The 22,152-nt window shown below is 44.0% G+C and overlaps 1 protein-coding gene across 4 annotated transcripts in view; it reads right to left on the bottom strand.

The window, feature by feature from the left end:
- The window catches only part of epb41l4a (erythrocyte membrane protein band 4.1 like 4A), a 189,400-nt gene that overhangs the window by 33,398 nt on the left and 133,850 nt on the right, over positions 1-22,152 (bottom strand). For all 4 annotated transcript variants that reach the window (XM_080189021.1, XM_080189022.1, XM_080189023.1 and 1 more), the window contains exons 14-16: positions 18,875-18,965; positions 3,415-3,495; positions 2,045-2,158 (exon numbers count right to left, since the gene is read on the bottom strand). In XM_080189021.1, the coding sequence (XP_080045147.1) occupies positions 2,045-2,158; positions 3,415-3,495; positions 18,875-18,965 (286 nt within the window). The remainder of the gene's footprint in view (positions 1-2,044; positions 2,159-3,414; positions 3,496-18,874; positions 18,966-22,152) is intronic.

The following is a 22,152-nucleotide window of genomic DNA, read 5'->3' as shown; positions in this document are numbered from 1 at the left end:
TAACTAGCATGCATGACATGCAAATTCAAATCCCGACGAGCTTCAGTGGGGAACAGCAACCCGTCGTGAACCCACCATGACAGTCAGGATCGCAAGTTCACTCTGCCATTTCTCACCGTCAGGAAACAGTTTGATTTCATCCCACCATATCTCCCACCACAGCCAGGAGGGGATGATTCTGCCCACCACTTCAGTACCACTAGTTCCACAGCAATGTACTAACCTGCGGTTATCTTCAAAGAGTTATATTTACTTTCTGAAAGGTTTAACACATTGATTTTGTTCTGCTGCTTCTGGATACCCTGTTATGTGTCAGGTATTTGTGGTCATGATGTGGAAGTGCCGGCGTTGGACTGGGGTGGGCACAGTAGGAAGTCTCACAACACCAGGTTAAAGTCCAACAGGTTTATTTGGAATTACGAGTTTTCGGAGTTCACCTAATAAAGGCTCAGCCCTCCAAAAACTCGTGATTCCAAATAAACCTGTTGGACTTTAACCTGGTATTAGAACATAGAACATTACAGCGCAGAACAGGCCCTTCGGCCCATGATGTTGCGCCGACCAGTTAAAAAACAATGACCCTCTAACCTAAACTACTCCCTTTCCGTCCATAAACCTATCCACGGATCTCTTAAACGCCCCCAAACGAGGCGCATTTACAACTGCAGCAGGCAGGGCATTCCAATCCCTCACCACCCTCTGGGTAAAGAACCTACCCCTGACATCCGTCCTATAACTACCCCCCCTTAATTTAAAGCCATGCCCCCTCGTGCTAGCTTTCTCCATCCGAGGAAAAAGGCTATCACTATCCACCCTATCTAAACCTCTAATCATCTTATATGTTTCAATAAGATCCCCTCTTAGCCGCCTTCTTTCTAATGAAAACAACCCCAAATCCCTCAGTCTCTCCTCATAGGACTTCCCCTCCATACCACGCAACATCCTGGTAAACCTCCTCTGCACCCTCTCCAAAGCCTCCACATCCTTCCTATAATGTGGGGACCAGAACTGCACACAATACTCCAAGTGCGGCCGCACCAGAGTTGTGTACAGTTGCAACATGACGCCGCGACTCTTTAAGTTCAATCCCCCTACCAATAAACGCCAAGACACCGTATGCCTTCTTAACAACCTTATCTACTTGATTCCCAACTTTCAGGGATCTATGTACGCATACACCTAGATCCCTCTGTTCATCCACACTATTCAGAGTCCTCCCGTTAGCCCTATACTCGACACATCTGTTATTCCTACCAAAGTGAATTACCTCACACTTCTCCGCATTAAACTCCATCCGCCACCTCTCGGCCCAGCTCTGCAACCTGTCCAAGTCTCCCTGCAAACTATGACACCCTTCCTCACTATCTACCACTCCTCCGACTTTGGTGTCATCAGCAAATTTACTAATCCACCCAACTATACCCTCATCCAGATCATTAATAAAAATTACAAACAGCAGTGGCCCCAAAACAGATCCCTGAGGCACACCACTCGTAACTGAACTCCATGACGAATATTTACCATCAACCACCACCCTCTGTCTCCTATCTGCTAGCCAATTCCTGATCCAATTAGAAGCCTTCCATGGTGAACCTTATCAAACGCCTTACTAAAATCCATATATACCACGTCAACTGCCTTACCCCCACCCACCTCTTTGGTCACTTTCTCAAAAAACTCAATAAGGTTAGTAAGGCACGATCTACCCGCTACAAAACCATGCTGACTATCTCCAATCAATTCATTACTCTCCAAATAACTATAAATCCTATCCCTAATAATTTTTTCTAAAACCTTGCCCACTAGTTATTGTGAGACTTCTTACCAGATAGCTGTCGGGAAGAGCCAGCTTATGATGACAACTCAGAAATAGAAAGCGATAGGATGATTTTGAGTAACATGCACTTTGTGTGTATCCCAAGCAGGGGAGTTTCTTGGGGGAGCAGGGATGTGGTGGGGATCACATGGGCTCCAGATCTTGGATATGCCAGGCATTCTTCAAAACTGCAACAGAATCAATCACTTAAAACATATCAATTCCTACCATCGCCTGCCAGGCTGGCTCGACTCATGATCACTACCACCAGAAGGAGTCCGTCGTTTAGGATGAGGGAATTTTGGTGATTTGTTGCGTTCGCTTGGAGAAATATACAATCCACTGAAAAAGACAATTCAGTACATGATGATGAGACTTAATATTAAAAAGTGCATTTGGTATTTTAATAACTTCAGCAATGCACGTGTGTGATCTTTTTTCAGATACAATGACTTGGGAACAGATTGAGAGCTAAAAATCTTGTGGTGTTTTGTTTTATGATGGAGGCAGGAAGGAGACATAATGGCCTGGATTTTAACTTGAGTGTCCCAAGAGTGCATAGGTCTGAAAACTGTGGGGAAGTCAGAAATTGGAATATCCTCCACATCTTCCAGAGTTGTAAATGCTCCACAGGATGGCTACTAGTTGGATAGGGAGCTGGTCTGTGCAGCCACAGCATCAGGTAAGTCTGGAGGCACAGATTGGTCAGAGGTGGGGAATCAGAGCCTTTGGAGTTGGGGGTGTTGGAGGCCTCAGGGGCATCTGAGATATGAGGGGAAGTCAGAGGCTTCAGCGGAAAGAGGGCAGAGGTCTTTGGGGACGGTGAGGGATTGGAGGCTGGGGGGGGCGGGGGGGAGGGATTGGAGGCTGTTGGGGGGGGCGGGGGGAGAGGGAAGGAGTCATGTGAGGCCTCGGGGTGAAATAGGAGGCCTCAGCTTGATGGAGTAAATGGCCTCAAGGGGAAGTTTTTAGGAGGCAGGGTGTGTTATTGGACGGGTTTCTCAGCAGATACACTGGATTCAGCAGGTAGTTGCAAAGGCTCTTACCTCAAGGATCCTCCAAATCCTCACCGAGTCCCTGGGTTCCCGAAGGCTCAAAAAACTTGGCCAACAACAGTTAAATTCAAAAAGCTGAATGACAATGAAGGTTGCAACCTCATTGTCATATTTGGAACAGATGGTCTCCTGCCCATCTTCAATAACAGTGGAGGGAGCCAGGTTGGGGCCATTTAAAATTTTAGACTCTTTTCCATCCACTGACCTGACCCAAACCCACCCTTTATTTTAGGTTAAAATTCTCCCCCACACCTGTTTATTCCACAGAACATCACCTGTTTATAAAGGGACTGGATTTAATTATATGTGGAACAATAGTCATGACTTTTAGTAGGCTTTAAACTACTCTGTGCCAAAGAAAGACAAAAAAATCAAAAATTTTGGTAAAAGATCTAATTTGTCAGAAGTAAAGCTTCCAACAGCATTCAGGTAAATTGGTGACTAGTTAAGAGAATGACTAGTAATTTCAGTACACAAGGATGAAGAAGCATTACTGTCAGGGCAGTAAAAGTTAATTGGTGAAGTTAATCAATGTCTTCTTACCTTTGGGGACCGTTTTCTTCCCATGGTGCACTGGTTTTGGTTTGTGTATTTGGACTGGCTTCCTGTTTGGTTACCTTAGAGCTAAGGAGATGAGAAATCTCAAATTTCAGGACAATTAAACTCCACAGTACACAGTAAATACAGCAGTGCCCATAACAGGACCTCTACCTAACAAATCACATGCTCTATAATAACATATAATAAAAATTACAGATAGTGCAAAAGCGTAGATGTTGACTGATGTCCTGTGTATTTCTAGTTTCTGATGTGAATGATTTCTATATTGATGATAGCACTGGAGCATATCCCTCACTTTAACATGGTCCCCAATTATACTGTAATACAAAGAATCTGTTCTAGTTTCCGAATGAGGATGAATACTTTCATGCGATTGCAGAACCAGAGCCCTGAGCAATGTTAAGCTTTCATGTACCATTAAAATATATTGGGCCAGAACTTCCGAGGAGGGGTAAGCACATTCGGATTGCTATTCCTCACCTTTTCACTTAGCTCAGAGGGGTGCTGTATATTTCCTGCCCCACCTTCCAATTTGGGCCTGGAGAGAAATGTGCAGCATGACAGGTTCCTGAGGCCTTCAGTGCAGAGCAGCAGATTTGGAGGATATGAAGCCACAACTTCCTTGATACAGCACTAGCTGCCATAAAGCAGCTACCGTAAAGGTCCCAGTCAATTTGACAAGCCAGGGAGAAGGTAAATATTTAGGGTTAGTGGATAAAATGGGAATGGGGAGAGAGGAGGCTAGGATAGGAAGGTAGGAATTGTGGGGTGGAAGGGGGAGGAGGAAAGAGGGTAGGGACAGGGGAGGAGATAGGATGGGGGCGTAGTCTTGGTCAGGGGATAGGATGGGTCAGGGATAAGGTGGTCAGTTTGAGGAGTGGAGGCTGTCAGGGTGTTAGGAGGCAAGTTAAGGGGTGGGTGGAAGTTTCAGAGTTGGGATAGTTGTTGGGGTGTCAAGAAGGTAATCAGAAGTTGGGAGGGTTTGTGTTGGTGTCATAAGGGATAAAAGGTATTGTGGGGGGAGGAAATCCATTGGCGGGGGTCGGGGAACAGTACTATCAGGAGTCAGAAATGGTTTTAATCTTTCTAACATTTCCTGGGTAATTATTCTGTTAATACCTCTCCAGTTTAAATCAGATTTTTATAGGGTTCCCAGTGTTGGGGATTTGTCCATCGGACATTGAAACTGCACACATGCACGAGCACGCACAATGGTATTCCAAGCCATTAAGGTTTCTAGCTTTTTAGTCAAAGTTGTGATCAAGCCTCCGTACTGAGGAAATATAATCTTACAGGTAAAATGAATTAGTTCCACTTCTCTAATAAATGTCAGAAAACAGTCTTCTCTTCTGCTAGGCCAGATGGATTTCCTCTGGTTTTTGCATTCCAGGCTGTTTTCATTGGCTGTTTTCTTAGAATAAATAATATATTTGCTACCTCTAGTCAGTTTCTGTCTTGCAATAACAGTATTGATTTTCCATTGTTCACACAATGGATTGATACCTAATCAATTTTCCACACAATGGAGGGTGTTTGATACAGTTCACAGCTGTGATAAAATGTGCAATTGCAACCTTTTTATTAGATTTCAGCCACCAAGACTGGGGCAACCATAAAATGTAAGTTTCTGTAACTATCCAGACAATAGTAATGGGAGATCCCACAAGTGATCTTACAGCTTGATATCTTTTCAGTGAAGGTCCCCAAAATGGATATTTACATCTTAATGATTTTCAAGTGCACAAGAAGTAGGAGCAGAAGTGGACCACGTGGCCTGTCGAGCCTGCTCTGCCATTGTATACAACCGTTGCTGAATTTGGATTGTAACCCCACTTTCCTGCCAATTCCCCACATCCTTTGATTCCCTGAGTTACCAAAGATCTGTTATCTCACAACACCTTGGGGTAGAGAATTCTACAGATTCACAAAATTTCTCCTCCTCTCAGCCCCTTATCCTGAGACTGTGCCTCTACATTTTTACCTTTTGTGTGCCACCTACTCAAGGTGTAGGCTAATAGGACCTGGGGGCTTGTTGTATTTTAGCCTCTTAAGTTTCTTCAATTCCTTTCTCTTTTGCCAGTGACATGGTCAGGTGCGAGTTAATCATTTTCAGTACAGAAACCACAGAATAAATCACCTGACCCTTTGGAGCCCATTTTATGAAGCTAAATTCCATGCAGCTTTTTAAAAGTAGACCATCTTCCACATACATCTCACAGATATATGACACGACCATAACAATGTCCAGACTTGTCTATTACAATGTTCTCCTGGCTGGTTTCCCACCTTCTACCTCCTGTGAACACAAACTCATCCGAAATTTAGATCCCTGTATCCTAACACATACCAAGTCCTGTTCAGCTATCACCCTGTGCTCACTGATATACACGTTCTCCAGTCTGGCAACACCCTACTTGTAAAATTCTTGTCCTTGTTTACAAATCCCTCATAGCCTCGACCTGTCTTATCTTTATAATCCAGTCCTACAACTCACTGAGCTCTCTCTTCTCATACTCTGGCCTCTTGTACATCCGCAAATTGAATTGCTTCACCATTGGCAATCATCCTTTCAGCTCCCTGGACCATGAACTCTGGAATTTCCTCTCTAAACTCTTCTTTCCCCTCACACCTGCCCTACCATCTTCTCATGTGGATTTCTGTCAATTGCTTTGATAACGCTGCTGTGAAGAACCGCAGGATGCTTTACAATGTTAAAGATGCTGTGTAAATAAATACAAGTCGTTGCCTGAATATAATTGAATATTTGATGCTGTTCAGTCTTAAAAGCGGAAACTAGAGCCAAAGATAAGCATCAGCCCAGAACACTTTGGATTTAGGCTATTTAAAGATAATGTAATATCAAAATTACCTCAGAGCAAAGGGTTTCTCTCCGGAATTCTATTTGTTTTGTTTAATCGTTTAGTGAATGGGCTACCGGGAGGTAGAGCAGGGAGAACATCTTGTAGCAGTGGATAACACCATAATGTTTTCTTCATTCTTTACTATGTATAATTGAATGCAAAGGCTCTATTAAATTTGAATTTGGGCCACATTCTTTCTTTTGCGTCTCAATCTCTTCTCAGTGAAGGTGGTCTAATAGTCAACATTGTAAAAGGAGCTTGAGAGTCAATCAGAAGAATAAGTACTTACAGGATCACTCACAGGACAGGAAATGTTGTGAGGCAGTATGGGATGGAAATGATCCTGAACAGACTGCGGGGATCAAAAGTTTTTTCAATGTTCTCTGTATCCCATTCTAACTTATCCCTGTAACCAGTGTCATTATTCAGAATATATAATAGATGGGACTGGATTAAGTACGTGGTATGGAATTACGGGGTAAACCTGGGTAAGAATCAGTGCAGACTCAATGGACCAAATGGTGTCCTTCAACACTATAGGGATTCTATGAGTTATGGCCATTGCAACCGGACAGAACAGAACAAATATCTCTCAGAATTTCCTCATACTTTGGTCTCATTTTCCTTCTTTGTTTCTATCACCCTCTACACACACTCTATGTCAAAGTACAAGTGTTTTGCATGATTATCATCTTTCTCTGCTAAATGCTAACCCTTGCCCATCTCTTCCACTTCAGGTACAGCAAACGTAAAGTGCTATAACATATCACAAGAAGAGGAAGGCAACACCCAGCAAACATCAGCTCAGAGATTGGATTTACACAGAGAAAAGAGGGTACATTAGAGGGATATTCGGAGGGTGATCAACAAGCACAAGTATGCATCAGGCAAGGGACTGGTTGAGTTGCTCTTCCTTACTTCCTCTTTTTCCTGCTGCTCTTCCATTTCTTCCTGTCCACATGAAGGTAAGGGCTGGCCTCAGGTGACCATTTCAGAATATTTTAGAAGCATAGTTGATTTACAGTATTAAAATGTTTTGCCTATTTTTTCTGCCTGTGTTCATTTATAAGCAGCTTGCTCTTTAAATAAAGATTTAGTTCCCTTTTCTGGGTTCTTCCCATTAAAGAGAAGGTTTTTCCCCAGTGTATTAGAATATTCATCTAGTATCTTAAACATCTCAAACAGGCCAACTCTTTAGCCTTATTCCTTGGAGATGAAGGGACAAAGTTTATTCACTTGTCTGCAATAAAGTTTTTTATAAGGTACTACAGAGGATTTTTCTTAGAAAATTAAGCCACGCAGTTTTAAAGAATGTGGCAGCATGGCAAAGAAATTGACAAAAGGACACAAAACAGAGACGGATAATCAATGTATAAATGAGAGGAACTGTGTTTATAACACTGAGCACTAGGGGGCATATATGTGTATCAAATACCTTGGGACCAACAAGGAAAGATTGTTATATCAGGGTGCTGTATGGTTTAGGTGATTTGCTGCATCAGATAAATTATGTAATGTTCATTTGAATTAAACATCACTTTATTTCGTTAAAAAATACAGCATAAATTACTTGGTATTATTTGTGTTTTTCTCAATTCTCATTGTTTCCATCTTGCTATCCAGTCCAAACGGTTCTCCGTTCTACGTAATGACTGTGATGTTTTGCCTAGTTATAACTGCTACCCATCCAGTCAGTGATAACTGGCTCTGTACCTTCCTCATTACCGGAGGTTCCCTCACCCTTTCCCCGACTCAATGTCTTTAATGGCCCAGTTCGTCAATGATAAGAACTTTTATCAAGAGGTAAGGTTGATCTCCTCGTCAGCTTCATGAATGTTGCTTGGCTACTATTGTCTCATCCCAATTTCCTCACTGAAGTTTCCTTCTCACATCCGCTGCCTCGTTACAGTTCGTGTGCAGATGGCAGGCAGTTTTGTTACGCAACAAATGCGCAAATCTTAAGGGATTTGCACTATGATATTTGAGCTTTCAATTACCCCCAACTTTTCATTGTTGCATCTTGTTCAAGTGTTCTTTGTAGTAGGTCTGATTTCCATTGAAAACAATTGATTCTTGGCATGGGTGGTACAGTGGTTAACACTGCTGCCTCACAGTGGCAGAGTCCCAGGTTCAATTACAGCTTTGATGACTGTCTGTGTGGAGTTTGCACAATCTTCTCGTGTCTATGTGGATTTCCTCCAGGTGCTCCAGTTTCCTCCCATGATCCAAAGATGTTCAGCTTAGGTGGATTGGCCATGCTAAACTGTCTCAGTGTCCTAAGAATGTGGAGGTTAGATGGATTAGCGAGATAAATATGTGGGATTATGGGGAGAGGCGAGGTGTGAGCCTCAGTAAGATGCTCTATCAAAAAATCAGTGCAGACTGGATGGACCAAATGGCCTCCTTCTGCACTGTAAGGATTCTATGAATCACTGGGGTTATTAAATCAGATTTTATATTATCTTTCTTCTAGACTTGGGTATGTTAAAATTTGTAGATGATACAAAAATAGAATACAAAACATCAAATGCAGTTAACTGTGTCTTTAAGAGGACATAAATTGGTAGAATGCACAGATAAAATTTAATGCAGCAAATTATGAACTAGAGCCTTAAGTGAGATTTAAAAAAATGCACAAAACAGAGAATTTCTAAAAATAACCATTTAAGTTTTTAAAGAGTTGAGTGTTTTTGACCCAAACCTAAGCAATTACTTCAATTCAAGGTTTTTAAGACAGGTTGTCCTTTCTCCTTCTGTCAGGCTTCCAGTATCTAATCCAATGTGAATCAGGATCTCACCACAATTATGAAAATGAGGTTCATCTTGGACGTTGAGAAGATTAGCCTTCTTTAATGCAGCAAATGTGAAACGGGGGGGGGGGGGGTGATCCTCTGAGCCTGCTGTGCTGCCAGCCAGGAAACATAAGTGGAGGCCGTGTAGCGGGCTTCCGTTGGGCGCCACAGTCTCTGCGCATCTCCGGCCGCTGGATTGCTGGCACCATCCACTCCACGCCAGAAATTGGTGTGGAGCATATTTATTTAAATATCATTATTTAAATAATTTAGCCCCCCCTCCCCCATCGCCAGGAGTGGTTCACTCCAGCAGAGTTTATAACAGCTCCCCAGAAGTGGGGTGCTGATAACCAAACCCAGTTGGACTGAAAGGGGGGTGGCCACGGAGGCCCCCCAGTAGGTCAGGATAAGGAAGGCCCCTGGGCACATCGTCAGCCTGGCCTCCTGGTACTACCCAAAGGCTAAAGTGGCAATGCACAAGGAGCGCCTTGACTCTGCTCACTGGGGAATGGGCAGTGGCAAGGGGGCAGGGCCTTTGGTGGGGTAGATAGATGGGAGGTCCTGCTGCCATTCTGCACTTTGGATCAGTGACAGAGGGAGGGAGGCCAGAGATTGGGGCTGAACATCGAGGTGGGTGAGGCAGTCTGGACTGTTGGCAGGGTGATGGTTGCAGCTGTAGGATGGGGGGGAGAGGATGGGGGGGGAGAGAGGATGAGGGGGGGGAGAGAGGATGGGGGGGGGGAGAGAGGATGGGGGGGGGGAGAGAGGATGGGGGGGGGAGAGAGGATGGGGGGGGGAGAGAGGATGGGGGGGGGGGGAGAGAGGATGGGGGGGGGGAGAGAGGATGGTGGGGGGGGAGAGAGGATGGGGGGGGGGGAGAGAGGATGGGGGGGGGGGGAGAGAGGATGGGGGGGGGGGAGAGAGGATGGGGGGGGGGAGAGAGGATGGGGGGGGGGAGAGAGGATGGGGGGGGGGAGAGAGGATGGGGGGGGGGAGAGAGGATGGGGGGGGGGAGAGAGGATGGGGGGGGGGGAGAGAGGATGGGGGGGGGAGAGAGGATGGGGGGGGGGAGAGAGGATGGGGGGGGGGAGGAGAGGATGGGGGGGGGAGAGAGGATGGGGGGGGGAGAGAGGATGGGGGGGGGGAGAGAGGATGGGGGGGGGGGAGAGAGGATGGGGGGGGGGAGAGAGGATGGGGGGGGGAGAGAGGATGGGGGGGGGGAGAGAGGATGGGGGGGGGGAGAGAGGATGGGGGGGGGGGGAGAGAGGATGGGGGGGGGAGAGAGGATGGGGGGGGGAGAGAGGATGGGGCGGGGGAGAGAGGATGGGGCGGGGGAGAGAGGATGGGGGGGGGGAGAGAGGATGGGGGGGGGGAGAGAGGATGGGGGGGAGAGAGAGGATGGGGGGGGAAGAGGATGGGGGGGAAGAGGATGGGGGGGGAAGAGGATGGGGGGGGAGAGGATGGGGGGGAGAGGATGGGGGGGAGAGGATGGGGGGGGGAGAGGATGGGATGGGGGGGGAGGGGGATGTGGGGGTGGTGGTGGTGGTGGGGGTGGTGGTTGTGGAAGCGAGAGATCGGGACTGCGTGGCAGAGGGGTGGAGGTTGGGGAGAAGTGGGTGGTGGGGAGGGGGCTGGCTCGGACATATCTGGGAGTCCAGCGATTGGGGGGAATCAGAGGTGGGGTTGTGGGGCTGGCCAGCGATTGGGAAAGCAGTAGTGTGGGCTAGTGTGCATGTGCTGATCTCCGCTCTGACAGATTGGCGCATGTGCAGTGGCCCACACAGCGCTGTGCTGCCAGCCTCTCCAGCGGATATAGGTCCCGCCCACTGATTTTTAATAAGATTCATGTTAGGGCACTCTGTGATGTACAGAATGTGGGAGATTCATTTTGAAAATTAGCTGAAAAAAGCAACAGCATTTACTCAAGTTTTTATGCAAATTCGGCACTTAGAACGTTTTTGGGACAATTCCACCCATAGTGCCTGCCTCTTGTCTGATCCAAGTTGGACTAAAACAATCAAATCTAGAGTTTCTTAAGATATATTTTAGTAATATATTTTAGTAATATTTCGTTCTCACTGGAGCGACAGAGGTTAAGGGGAGACCTGATAGAAGTCTACAAGATCATAAGAGGCATGGACGGAATGGATAGTCAGAAGCTTTTTCCCAGGGTGGAAGGGTCAATTTCTAGGGGGCATAGGTTGAAGGTGCGAGGGGCAAGTTTTAAAATAGATGAACAAGGCAGACTTTTTGCTCAGAGTGGTGGGTTGCCAGGGAAGGTAGCAGAAGTGGATGCTATAGTGACCTTTGAGGGGCATCTTGACAAGTACATGAATGAGATGGGAATAGAGGGATACGGTCCCCGGAAGCGTAGGGGGTTTCAGTTAAGTCAGGCAGCATGGTCGGTGCAGGCTTGGAGGGCCGAAGGGCATGTTCCTGTGCTGTAATTTTCTTTGTTCTTTGTAATTGTTATGGCACTTTGCAAAATCAATAGCCTTTTGTGCTGATCTATTGTTTTCACCAGTTCTTGGTTGTAGGGCTGGGGATTTTCACAGTGTAGCCAAACAGGCCATCTAAAATCGCTACTTGTAAAGCATTCTGGGACAATTGGGCTTCCCGCTCAGAAAGGACAGTAGGACTAGGGGGCACAGCCTCAAGATAAAGGGGGGGCAGTTTAGAACGGAGTTGAGGAAGAACTTCTTCACTCAAAGGGTGGTGAATCTCTGGAATTCTCTGCCCGTTGAAGTGGTGGAGGCTGCCTCGCTAAATATTTTTAAGACGCGGGTTGATGGGTTTTTGATAAGAGAGGGGATTAAGGGTTATGGGAGAGGGCGGGAATGTGGAACTGAGCAGCGACAGATCAGCCATGATCTTATTGAATGGCGGGGCAGGCTCAAAGGGCTAGATGGCCTACTCCTGCTCCTATTTCTTATGTTCTTATGAATTAAAACAGCTGGCTGCTGCCTAGAAGACAAAGATAAACAGGCTGCAACTCAGACGACTGAATACACAGGATATGAGCCATCTCCAGGACAAAAGGGACTTTCTGGTCAAACCGGGTTGTTTGCCAGACATAGAGGCATCGTAACCCCTTATTTGGGAGGGAGGTGTGTGTCCTACGTGCCCCCAGCACCTGCAGACATGACTGTTGGGGACACACCCAGAGATTGGTGTGATAGCACCTGACTGGATTTATATCGATCAGAGTGATCAAGTCCTGATTGATTGATTGGCAATGGCCAAAAGGGGCACAAAATCCAACAGGGTATAAAGGGTGCTATGCAATCAAGAATCTCTCTCTCTCCCTGACCCCACAAATGACTTACAACAACAATGACTGTCAACAACAATGACTGTCAACAACAATGACTGTCAACAACAATGACCAGCACGAGGAGAGCCACCATACCCGAGAAGGAAGGAAGACCAGAGCCAGAGTGCCAGACAACGCAGAGGATGACTGAGACCAGCGCACAGATAATGGCCAATATCTGCTTGGGTACTTGCCAGTCACGCAAAGTTAAGTCAAGGTCTCGTATTGGACTTGAATGCTAGTATTTTCTGTAAGACAACTTATTGTTGGTTGGGTGGGTGATTATTGATTGTGCGTCTTAAATAAATATTGGTGGTACTAACAAGACGTCTATTTGCAATTCTGTGTCCATCGTATAAGGGTTAAAACAGACTGTACGCAGGCACAACAGCTGCCAGGTTAAGCTGGTGAAGCTCGGGTTGTTTTCTTTGGAGAAAAGGAGATTAAAGGCCAATTCATTGACAGCAATTGTGGACATTGATGCAACATTGCAAAAATATGGTTCATGGTTTATATGTTTTAGAATACAACTCCTAGTTGTAGGAATTGAAGTGTAATATAAGATAAATGGAAAATCCTGATAGAGGAACTGGTAAATTAATGTGAATGCAATTCACATAAGCTTGGTTAAGTTATGTTTATCTTCAAAGTCAAAGGTAACAGTGTGAAAGCCATAAGCAATAGGGGGTCTCCTATCTTTGCATAAGGGGGCCAGAAGATCTATCCTTTCTTCAATAAAATATTCAAACCATTCGTGTAATTTTCAGGTGAAAGAAAGCTGAAAACAGCTCTGTAAATGTAGAGTTTCTTCATGGACTCAGGGAGTTTACAGAAAGGTTTGTGAAATTCCATTAGCAATATAAATTATTCATATGGGTTGCAGTGTTAGCATGGAAGATAAAATGATTTGTTTACATTTCTGTTTGAGAGCATACAAGAGCATGTCACTTCATAATTGAGACAGGCTTTGGGCATAGAGGTTCTTTTGTTTAATTTATGTGCGTGTTTTCTGCAGAAACAAGCTGTTCAGTTTCAGGATTAGGCAGACACAGTTACAGTTTTGTTTCAGCGTAGATTGCATCTCATCAAATTGAGACCCGACAGGGGATGATAGTCAGCCAGGCCTGCATGTCAAGCAGAGAAAATACTAACTTTATCATTCATCCTGTGATGGGGCTGCATCTCACTTTGGATTTTGCAGCTGGTGGAAGGAAACTACAGTGGTTCTCACCAAGCCTTGTGGCAGAAAACAGTCAGCTTTGAAAATTGTGGGAAGGCAGTTGGATAATTGCTGGCAACCCAAACAAGGTGCCAAGGCACTCAAATCATGAGGTCTACATAGAAACAGTGGAGAGTCATATCACCAAAAAGCTAAAGGAAAGTGCCCAATAGAATCCTACCTCGTAGAATAGCTGGAACACTGAGGAGAATTAAAGTGAATTCTAGAGGGTTGTGGCATACCTTTGGGTCAGTACCTAGTAAGGTGACTGAATCTTCAAGATAAGGAAATGCTTAGGGGAAAAAGTGGGACCAAGATCATAGCATAAGTAATTATAAACTATTGTGTTAATAATCCTTGCTTATTTGATTCTTGTTATATAAAATAAAGTTTGTTTTTGTATAAAAATGCAAAATCTTGTGGTGCAATTCTGTCAGTTAATCATGAGGCATTGGATTTCTGTTGAAACTTGGCACTGGGTGGGATTGGTGTTTGTGCAAACTTGATGGGCTGACTGGCCTCCTTCTGCATAGCAGGAATTCTATAATTCTAATACTGAAATGCCTGGATAAAGTGGACATGGGGAAGATGAGGGTGTGGCGAGTCTGCAGAAGGATCTAGATAGGCTGGGCGAATGGGCCAGGAAATGGCAAATGGAATTTAATGTTGGCAAGTGCGAGGTGGTCCACTTTGGTAGGAATAATGGTAGGAAGGACTATTACTTACATGGTGAAAAACTGCAGCAGGCGACGGTGCAAAGGGACCTCGGGGTCCTTGTGCATGAGTCGCAAAAACCCAGCTTGCAGGTGCAGCAGGTGGTCAGGAAGGCAAATGGGATGCTGGCCTTCATCGTGAGGGGGATTGAATATAAAAGTAGGGAGGTCTTGCTGCAGCTGTATAGGGCATTAGTGAGGCCGCAGCTGGAGTACTGTGTGCAGTTTTGGTCGCCGTACTTACGCAAGGATATTTTGGCCTTGGAGGGAGTGCAGAGGAGGTTTACTAGGCTGATACCAGAATTGAGGGGGTTGAGCTATAAGAGGCCGAATAAACTAGGCTTGTACTCGTTAGAGTTTAGAAGAATGAGGGGAGATCTCATTGAGACATATAAGATGAAGAATGGGATGGATAGGATAGAGGTGGAGAGACTCTTCCCGCTCAGAAAGGACAGTAGGACTAGGGGGCACAGCCTCAAGATAAAGGGGGGGGCGGTTTAGAACGGAGTTGAGGAGGAACTTCTTCACTCAAAGGGTGGTGAATCTCTGGAATTCTCTGCCCGTTGAAGTGGTGGAGGCTGCCTCGCTAAATATTTTTAAGACGCGGGTTGATGGGTTTTTGATAAGCAAGGGGATTAAGGGTTATGGGGAGAGGGCGGGAATGTGGAACTGAGCCACGACAGATCAGCCATGATCTTATTGAATGGCGGGGCAGGCTCGAAGGGCTAGATGGCCTACTCCTGCTCCTATTTCTTATGTTCTTATTATGTTTCCATTAGTAGGAGAGACTAGGATCCGAGGGCAGAGCCTCAGAATAAAGAGACAACTCTTTAGAACTGAGATGAGGAGGAATTTCTTCAGCCAGAGGGTGGTGAATCTATGGAATTCATTGCCTCAGAAGGTTGTGGAGGCCAGGTCATTAAGTATGTTTAAGACAGAGATAGATAGGTTTCTGATTGGTAAGGGGAATCAATGGTTCTGGTGAAAGGGCAGGAGAATGGGCGTGAGAAACTTATTACCCATGACTGAATGGCGGAGCAGACACGATGGTCCGAGTGGCTTAATTCTGCCCCTATATCTTATGGTCTTCTCCTCTCAGGATTTCAGTGTTCATCCCTCAACCACTGCCAATCCCTGGGTGTTGCACTTCAACCAGTCAGCCCAAATGCAGCCATCCATGTTGAGGTGGGACAGTCCAAAACAAGGCCCACAAGCCCCAAAGCAACTTGAGGGAATCCTGCAGTGCCATTTGCAGTCTCCTTCTGTGAACGTTGGAGGCCTTCTACTCGCAGCGGCAGGATCCCAGATACAATTACAGTTTTGGCGACTGTCCATGTGGAGTTTGCACATTCTTGCGTCTGCGTGGGTCTCCTTCAGGTGCTCCAGTTTCCTCCCACAGTCAAAAGATGTTCAGCTCAGGTGGATTGGCCATGCTAAATTGTCCCTTAGTGTCCCAAGATGTGTAGGTTAGATGGATTAATGGGATAAATATGTGGGGTAAGTGGGATTATGGGGAGGGGTGAGTCACTAGGGCTCATATTGCATAGGGGAACTAGAACCAGGAAAGCCACATATTTGCTCCTCCTGCTCGTTCCAGAAAGTGAAGGTACTATGAAATTCCCTTTCCTTCTATACTGGGCCTCTGTCATTCCTCTGATGCAGTGATGGCTAACACAGACTGTGAAATCTTGCCAATTTCACATTCTCCCATCCACGAAGATCTGATGGCATAAAGGGTTGGGGCTGCAACAACTTTGATGATTACTGATAGCGCCATTCTCATCCTGAAGTGCAACTTGCAGGTTGGATTGCAAGGGAAGGCACAGCTCAGTCACCACCTTTGGTGAAAAAAAACACTGCTTCCACCTGAGATGTAGGTAGAGGAAATGCTCCCTTACACACCTTTGGAGGGTAAGGTCTCTCACTGAAATCTCACCTCCTCCTTCCTCTGAGTACAGCGAGAGGCTGATCTCGCCAGAAATCCGGCTCTCTTAAGATTGTGACAGTTGAGGTCTTCGAGAGGGAGTGATCCTGATTTCTTGGCTCTCGCACGATTTTACTTGCTCGCTCCACCCATCAACGGATGGAACAAGCCTATAAAAATGTGGCCTTTGATTCTCAAGCACTGGCAGCAGCAGAGCTACAGAGCCAAATACTGCAGCCAATCTGTCTTAGTGATATGGGTTGAAGGATATTTACCAGGAAAGCTTAATTATTCTTCATCAAATACTCTATATGCTCATGTAAAAGGCAGCCTCATGATTTTTGGCTGAATAAACCATAATCTTTTGCATACTTTGGATAAAATTCAACCCTAGTTTTTCCAGGGATTAAAGTCCAAACCAAAATATAATCCTGGAGATGTAACTGAATTGATTTAATTGTAAATGTATAAATACTAATGAAATGTAGACCATTTATAATGTTATAACATGAATTAATGTTCAATAATTCATATGAATTCTTTAGTATTGTCCATTTACTTATTCTATTGCAAATCTTTTTTGAATTTCACTTGGACTCAAACAAAGCACACGTCAACATCTTGAAAACGGCACGGGTGTTAAAATGGACTACGTGATTTTTGGCCTGAACAAATGATCTCAAAATTTGGAGTATATTGTACCATTAGACCTTAACGTTCATCTGCATGTGGTTAGCATGGCTCTTGATTCCATGAACTAAGACTAAGAGGCAAGAATTCTACCACTGAACCTTGGTTGATACAATTACATATTATCTTCCAGGTAAATTTGAACACTTTAATCAAATGTTGTACTCAAGACATGGTTGCAGCCACAATTTACCCTCATTTAGTGGATAGATTTTTATAGTTTTTGAGGTATGATTGAAGACTACCTGCTATTATTAGAAACAGGGCTGTTTTAGAACTATCGGATAGTCTTCTGCATGTGAAGTTTCAGTCAATTTACTTCACCCTGATAGAAGGGAGGATTCTAATAGCCAGTGTACATTTATGCAAGGTTTCTCCTGGCATCTCTCATGGAAACGTGAGTAATAATAACTTTGGGCCAAACTGTCACCCCTCCTGGTTGAAGGATGATGCTGCCTGGAAGTGAATACACAATACATGGGATACTAATGAAATTGAAACAGAATCTGTTCAGATTAAGTTTAAGAATAAGGTAAGGATATGAATTTTTCTTTGAACTGGCTATAAGCAATCATGCCCTCAGCATAATCTAGTAAGGTAGATTTGTTGCGATAATGAAAAGTAAAACTGCCCCCAACGCAAATACAGTAATCAGAAGATTTATGGCATTAGTTTGAGCACCTGCACAACATCAATCAGTGTTAGCCATCAAGCACGTATTTCAGCTAGAAGTGCCAAGATTATTCATTTACAATAAAGCTGACATAGAGCTCAGTACTAAGCATTTACAACTGCACAGTAAATCACACCTTGATGTTTGTTTTCCCCATTTATACTGTTTCAAGTGTGGAAGTATAAATTCTGATTTAGTGACTCTTCTTTACTGATGGGACAGAATAGTGTTTCCAGAAAAATCTGCAAAATCTCATTCATTGTTCTTGTTTTATTTTTCTGTATCGTTACAGGGTTGAGGCCACAATCACATCACTGAATGGTGGACCAAGCCTGAGGGGCTCAATGGCCTACTCCTTTTCCCAATTTGTATGTCCGTATGTATGTTTGTATGCTATTTAACTCCTCCATGGGGTTAAACATCAACCTTTTCATGGTCCATTAATTGATCTCCTGTGGCACTGCACATGGGGAGTCAAGGCCAAGACCAGGATTTTCCGGCCCTGTCCGGTGGCGGAATTTACCAGCGCCACCAAAGTCAATGAACTTTTGGCAGATCCGCTGTATCCCCGGGGCCAGAAAATCCCAGCCACAGTGTTGCCTTCAGTCGAAACAGTTTTGGATAACAGGAGATAATTGGGCCAGGGTGCACAGGAGTGGGACATTGCTTTTTTAGTTGTAAATTCTGTCTTTATTTTTATATATGATCCTTTAGATGTTATAGTATCTAGAGTTACATAGCAATGCATATGGTGGCATGATAAACAGATTGGTTGAAAGAAATGAGTTTCCCTGAAGTACAGGCTGAGTAACTGGGAGACATAAAACAATGCCTCCACTGGTGAGAGTCTGTAATTACAGTGTAACAAGTTCACTATGGCAGTTCCATTATTAAGACACAGGAATTATAATGGAAACAGGTGAATAGTGTGTTTGTGCAATTGTAAAATTTTACTGCAGTATTGCTATGTTAAAATTCAGATCATTCAGAGTTTATCCACTCAAATATGAGGGGCACATGTGATCTCCTTAAAACGGGCCCAGCTTCATATTATTGAAGCACAGGTTTGAAACCTTAAGCAGAAACTTGAAAATGAATTCAGGATCGAAACATCTGAGAAGCAAAGATCTAATGCTAAATGGAAAATAAGCAAAGGGAGCTTTGGGTTTTGTGATTCAGATGTTTGAGAATTGAAGTTGTGAAACATGTGTTCTTATACAGACTTATCCAAACTGTGCAAGTATACCACAGGTTTACCTTTTCACTGGTGAAGGAGCAATAATTTTGGTGGTGCCATCATATTCCACAAGGTCTGTTTTCATATGACTGTGATTGACACTGTTCAGTCCTGTGGTAACAAAGATCAAGTTTATACAAGTGCTAAATAAAGAATATTTTGTAAAGAAGATTCAATCATGAAATTACTTCATGTGGAACTAATTTAATATGAAATACATTTGTTTTGCTAAGAGATATATCTCACACAAAATAGATGAGAAAACAAAAATTAACTAGTATCTACATCTGTCTTATTTTTCAGTAAGTGGTTTCAAAGCCCCACCTCAGTAAAAATAAGTCTAAATCTCTGTCTGGGCTATTTCCCGCTGGTGAGAATGAGCCACAGGAAGTCTTGCAGTGGTAGCAGCTGGGCCAGAAACTCGGGGTTCAAGTCTCACAGTCAGAATTCATGGCCAGAGAGGTACATTCATAAAATGGCTTGTAAATTCTTCACAACATACACCAATGGCAGGTGGTTAAGAGTGGGAGATGTTCCTAATCAGCCATATGTCAAAGAAATTGGAGCCTTTATTATCACTATCCATAGCTCCAAGCTGCAACATACATGTAAAAGTGTATGTTGTCGCAGCAACATGGACTCCTCAGGGGGGTGTCAAATATGGATCAAACTGATGCCAACAGAATGAGGTTCGATCCCTATTCTAGCTGTAGTGGATTCAGGACCAGTCTCCTTGCCCTATCTGAGATTGAGATCATGGTGCTATGGGGCAGATCTACCTCGGGAAAGAGAACTTGAGAAGTATGACGTATAAAATATAAATGCTAAACGTTCACCATAAGTACCAATCAAGACAGCACACAGCAAAACAATATGCTGTTGTGATTCCAGCTAAGGGAAAATTGGACTGAATGATTTGGTTTCTTCTTGATGTCAAAAAAATGCCAATGAACAATAGGTATTCTCATAATCAGGCAGGAAACACAGAGGAGAATGATAGAAAACTTAGGATGGCCAAGCCTACTGTTGCCTGACCAGGAGATTCCTACCCCAGCCAGGACCACCAAAAGCTGCAACTTTTTGTCCATTGTGTACCCCAGTTCCCCCCTCAATGCCCCAATTACTGCTGTTTTTCAGGGTTGTCAAATGAAAAGAGGCAGTAGGCCGCAGGAGATGGCACTAAAGTCCTAAATGGAGAGAGAATGCTATGAAGTGGCCTCCTCTTTCTACAAACACTTAACAACTGAGGGTTTGGTCTTGGCAAAGCCCAAAGAGGAGAATTAATTCCCTAGGTTTGCTAAGTACAGGACACCAACCATCTTTAGAGTTTATTCTCAAATTCAAAAAAAACAAAAAAGGTTTTATAGAAGTGTTTAAATCTCCAAGAATTAACACAGGGACCTAGAAGCATGTAAGTATTATTAGTTCACTCCAGTTTACATGAAACATTGACGAAAAGGTTACATTCTTTGTCTATCAAGGAACATCTGTGATGTGAGCAGTGCCCACCATCTCTTGCTGCTAATTATAAGGCATGGTAAACTTAGTGCCAACAACCTCTCCCCACAGCACATCTGGAGGTTTCTTTACAATCTGATAAAACCCATTCACTTTGGTTTAAAATTGTCCTATTTGAACATACCTCACTCAGAAACACAAACAAGGCTTTAAACATTCCAAGGATGTTGGAATCAGTTTCACTGTTTTCAAGCACAATCTAATGTGCTCAGCATCACATTCCCTATCTGTGGTTGCACTCACTTGTGCACTGTATTCCATTGCTCAACTCACAAAGATGTCTCTAAACCAACACTGTCTGTTTCATAAAGTTTCCACTGTACCTCACTGAGTTTTGAGATGCCTCAATGCATCAAGCTGTCACGTCACCTTAGTTTCTTGGTTTTCTGAACACTGAAGTGCCAAAATTTTAAAATCTTTGTATAATAAAGCAAATTTTAAAAACCTTAGTCTATGACAATCCTACAGTTACACCGCAGCTGATGCAGAATAAATGAAACAAAACTGCTTCTTTTGGTATTCTCAACTTCTGCCAAAATTATTCCACACACAGCAATTTTATACCACTTATTTGACACCAGAGCACTGACAAATATTCGATGAGCAATAACATTACGAAGTTTCCAATATATTACATTTTGATTTTTATATCAAAAAAAGATAAATTTAAAATATAATTTCAAGACATTATCAAGCAATTGCCATAATAAGGTCTGTCAAATAGTAACAATGATACTAATCAGCCCATAACAGTAGTTTTGGATTAAAGGATCTTCGTTAACATTTTGTGATCATTACTTTGACTAAGGGAGAGAATTGGTCCCAATGCTTTTTTAACTTAATGTAGGTTACGTAAAACATCTATTGATATTGATGAAGGCGAATGGGATGCTGGCCTTCATCGTGAGGGGGATTGAATATAAAAGTAGCGAGGTCTTGCTGCGGCTGTATAGGGCATTGGTGAGGCCGCAGCTGGAGTACTGTGTGCAGTTTTGGGCGCCGTACTTACGCAAGGATATTTTGGCCTTGGAGGAAGTGCAGAGGAGGTTTACTAAGCTGATGCCGGAGTTGAGGGGGTTGAGCTATGAGGAGAGGCTGAATAGATTAGGCTTGTACTCGTTAGAGTTTAAAAGAATGAGGGGAGATCTCATTGAGACATATAAGATGAAGAATGGGATGGATAGGATAGAGGTGGAGAGACTCTTCCCGCTCAGAAAGGATAGTAGGACTAGGGGGCATAGCCTCAAGATAAAGGGGGGGCGGTTTAGAACAGAGTTGAGGAGGAACTTCTTCACTCAAAGGGTGGTGAATCCCTGGAATTCTCTGCCCGTTGAAGTGGTGGAGGCTGCCTCGCTAAATATTTTTAAGACGCGGGTTGATGGGTTTTTGATGAGAGAGGGGATTAAGGGTTATGGGGAGAGGGCGGGAATGTGGAACTGAGCCACGACAGATCAGCCATGATCTTATTGAATGGCGGGGCAGGCTCGAAGGGCTAGATGGCCTACTCCTGCTCCTATTTCTTATGTTCTTATGTTCTTATGATTCCAACTGTGTTCTTTTTAATATAATAATTCTGAAGAACAAGGTCATGGTATAATGCATAAACATACACACAGTACCCTCTGCTAAGCCATCAGCTCTGTAATCACAGAATGCTGCCTATAAACCATGAACAAGGACACTGATATTAAATTCCAGGTGAGGGGAGCTAACTTTAGGTGGACTTGACCTTGCAACTTTGCCTGATTTAAAGTAACCAACCAGGCTTCCAATTCTCTAA

Source organism: Carcharhinus amblyrhynchos, chromosome 5 (assembly GCF_965287045.1).
Source record: "Carcharhinus amblyrhynchos chromosome 5, sCarAmb.v2.hapA, whole genome shotgun sequence".
NCBI lineage: Eukaryota > Metazoa > Chordata > Chondrichthyes > Carcharhiniformes > Carcharhinidae > Carcharhinus > Carcharhinus amblyrhynchos.
The sequence above is the reverse complement of the archived record's forward strand: the minus strand, read 5'-3'. Positions and strand labels throughout refer to the sequence as shown.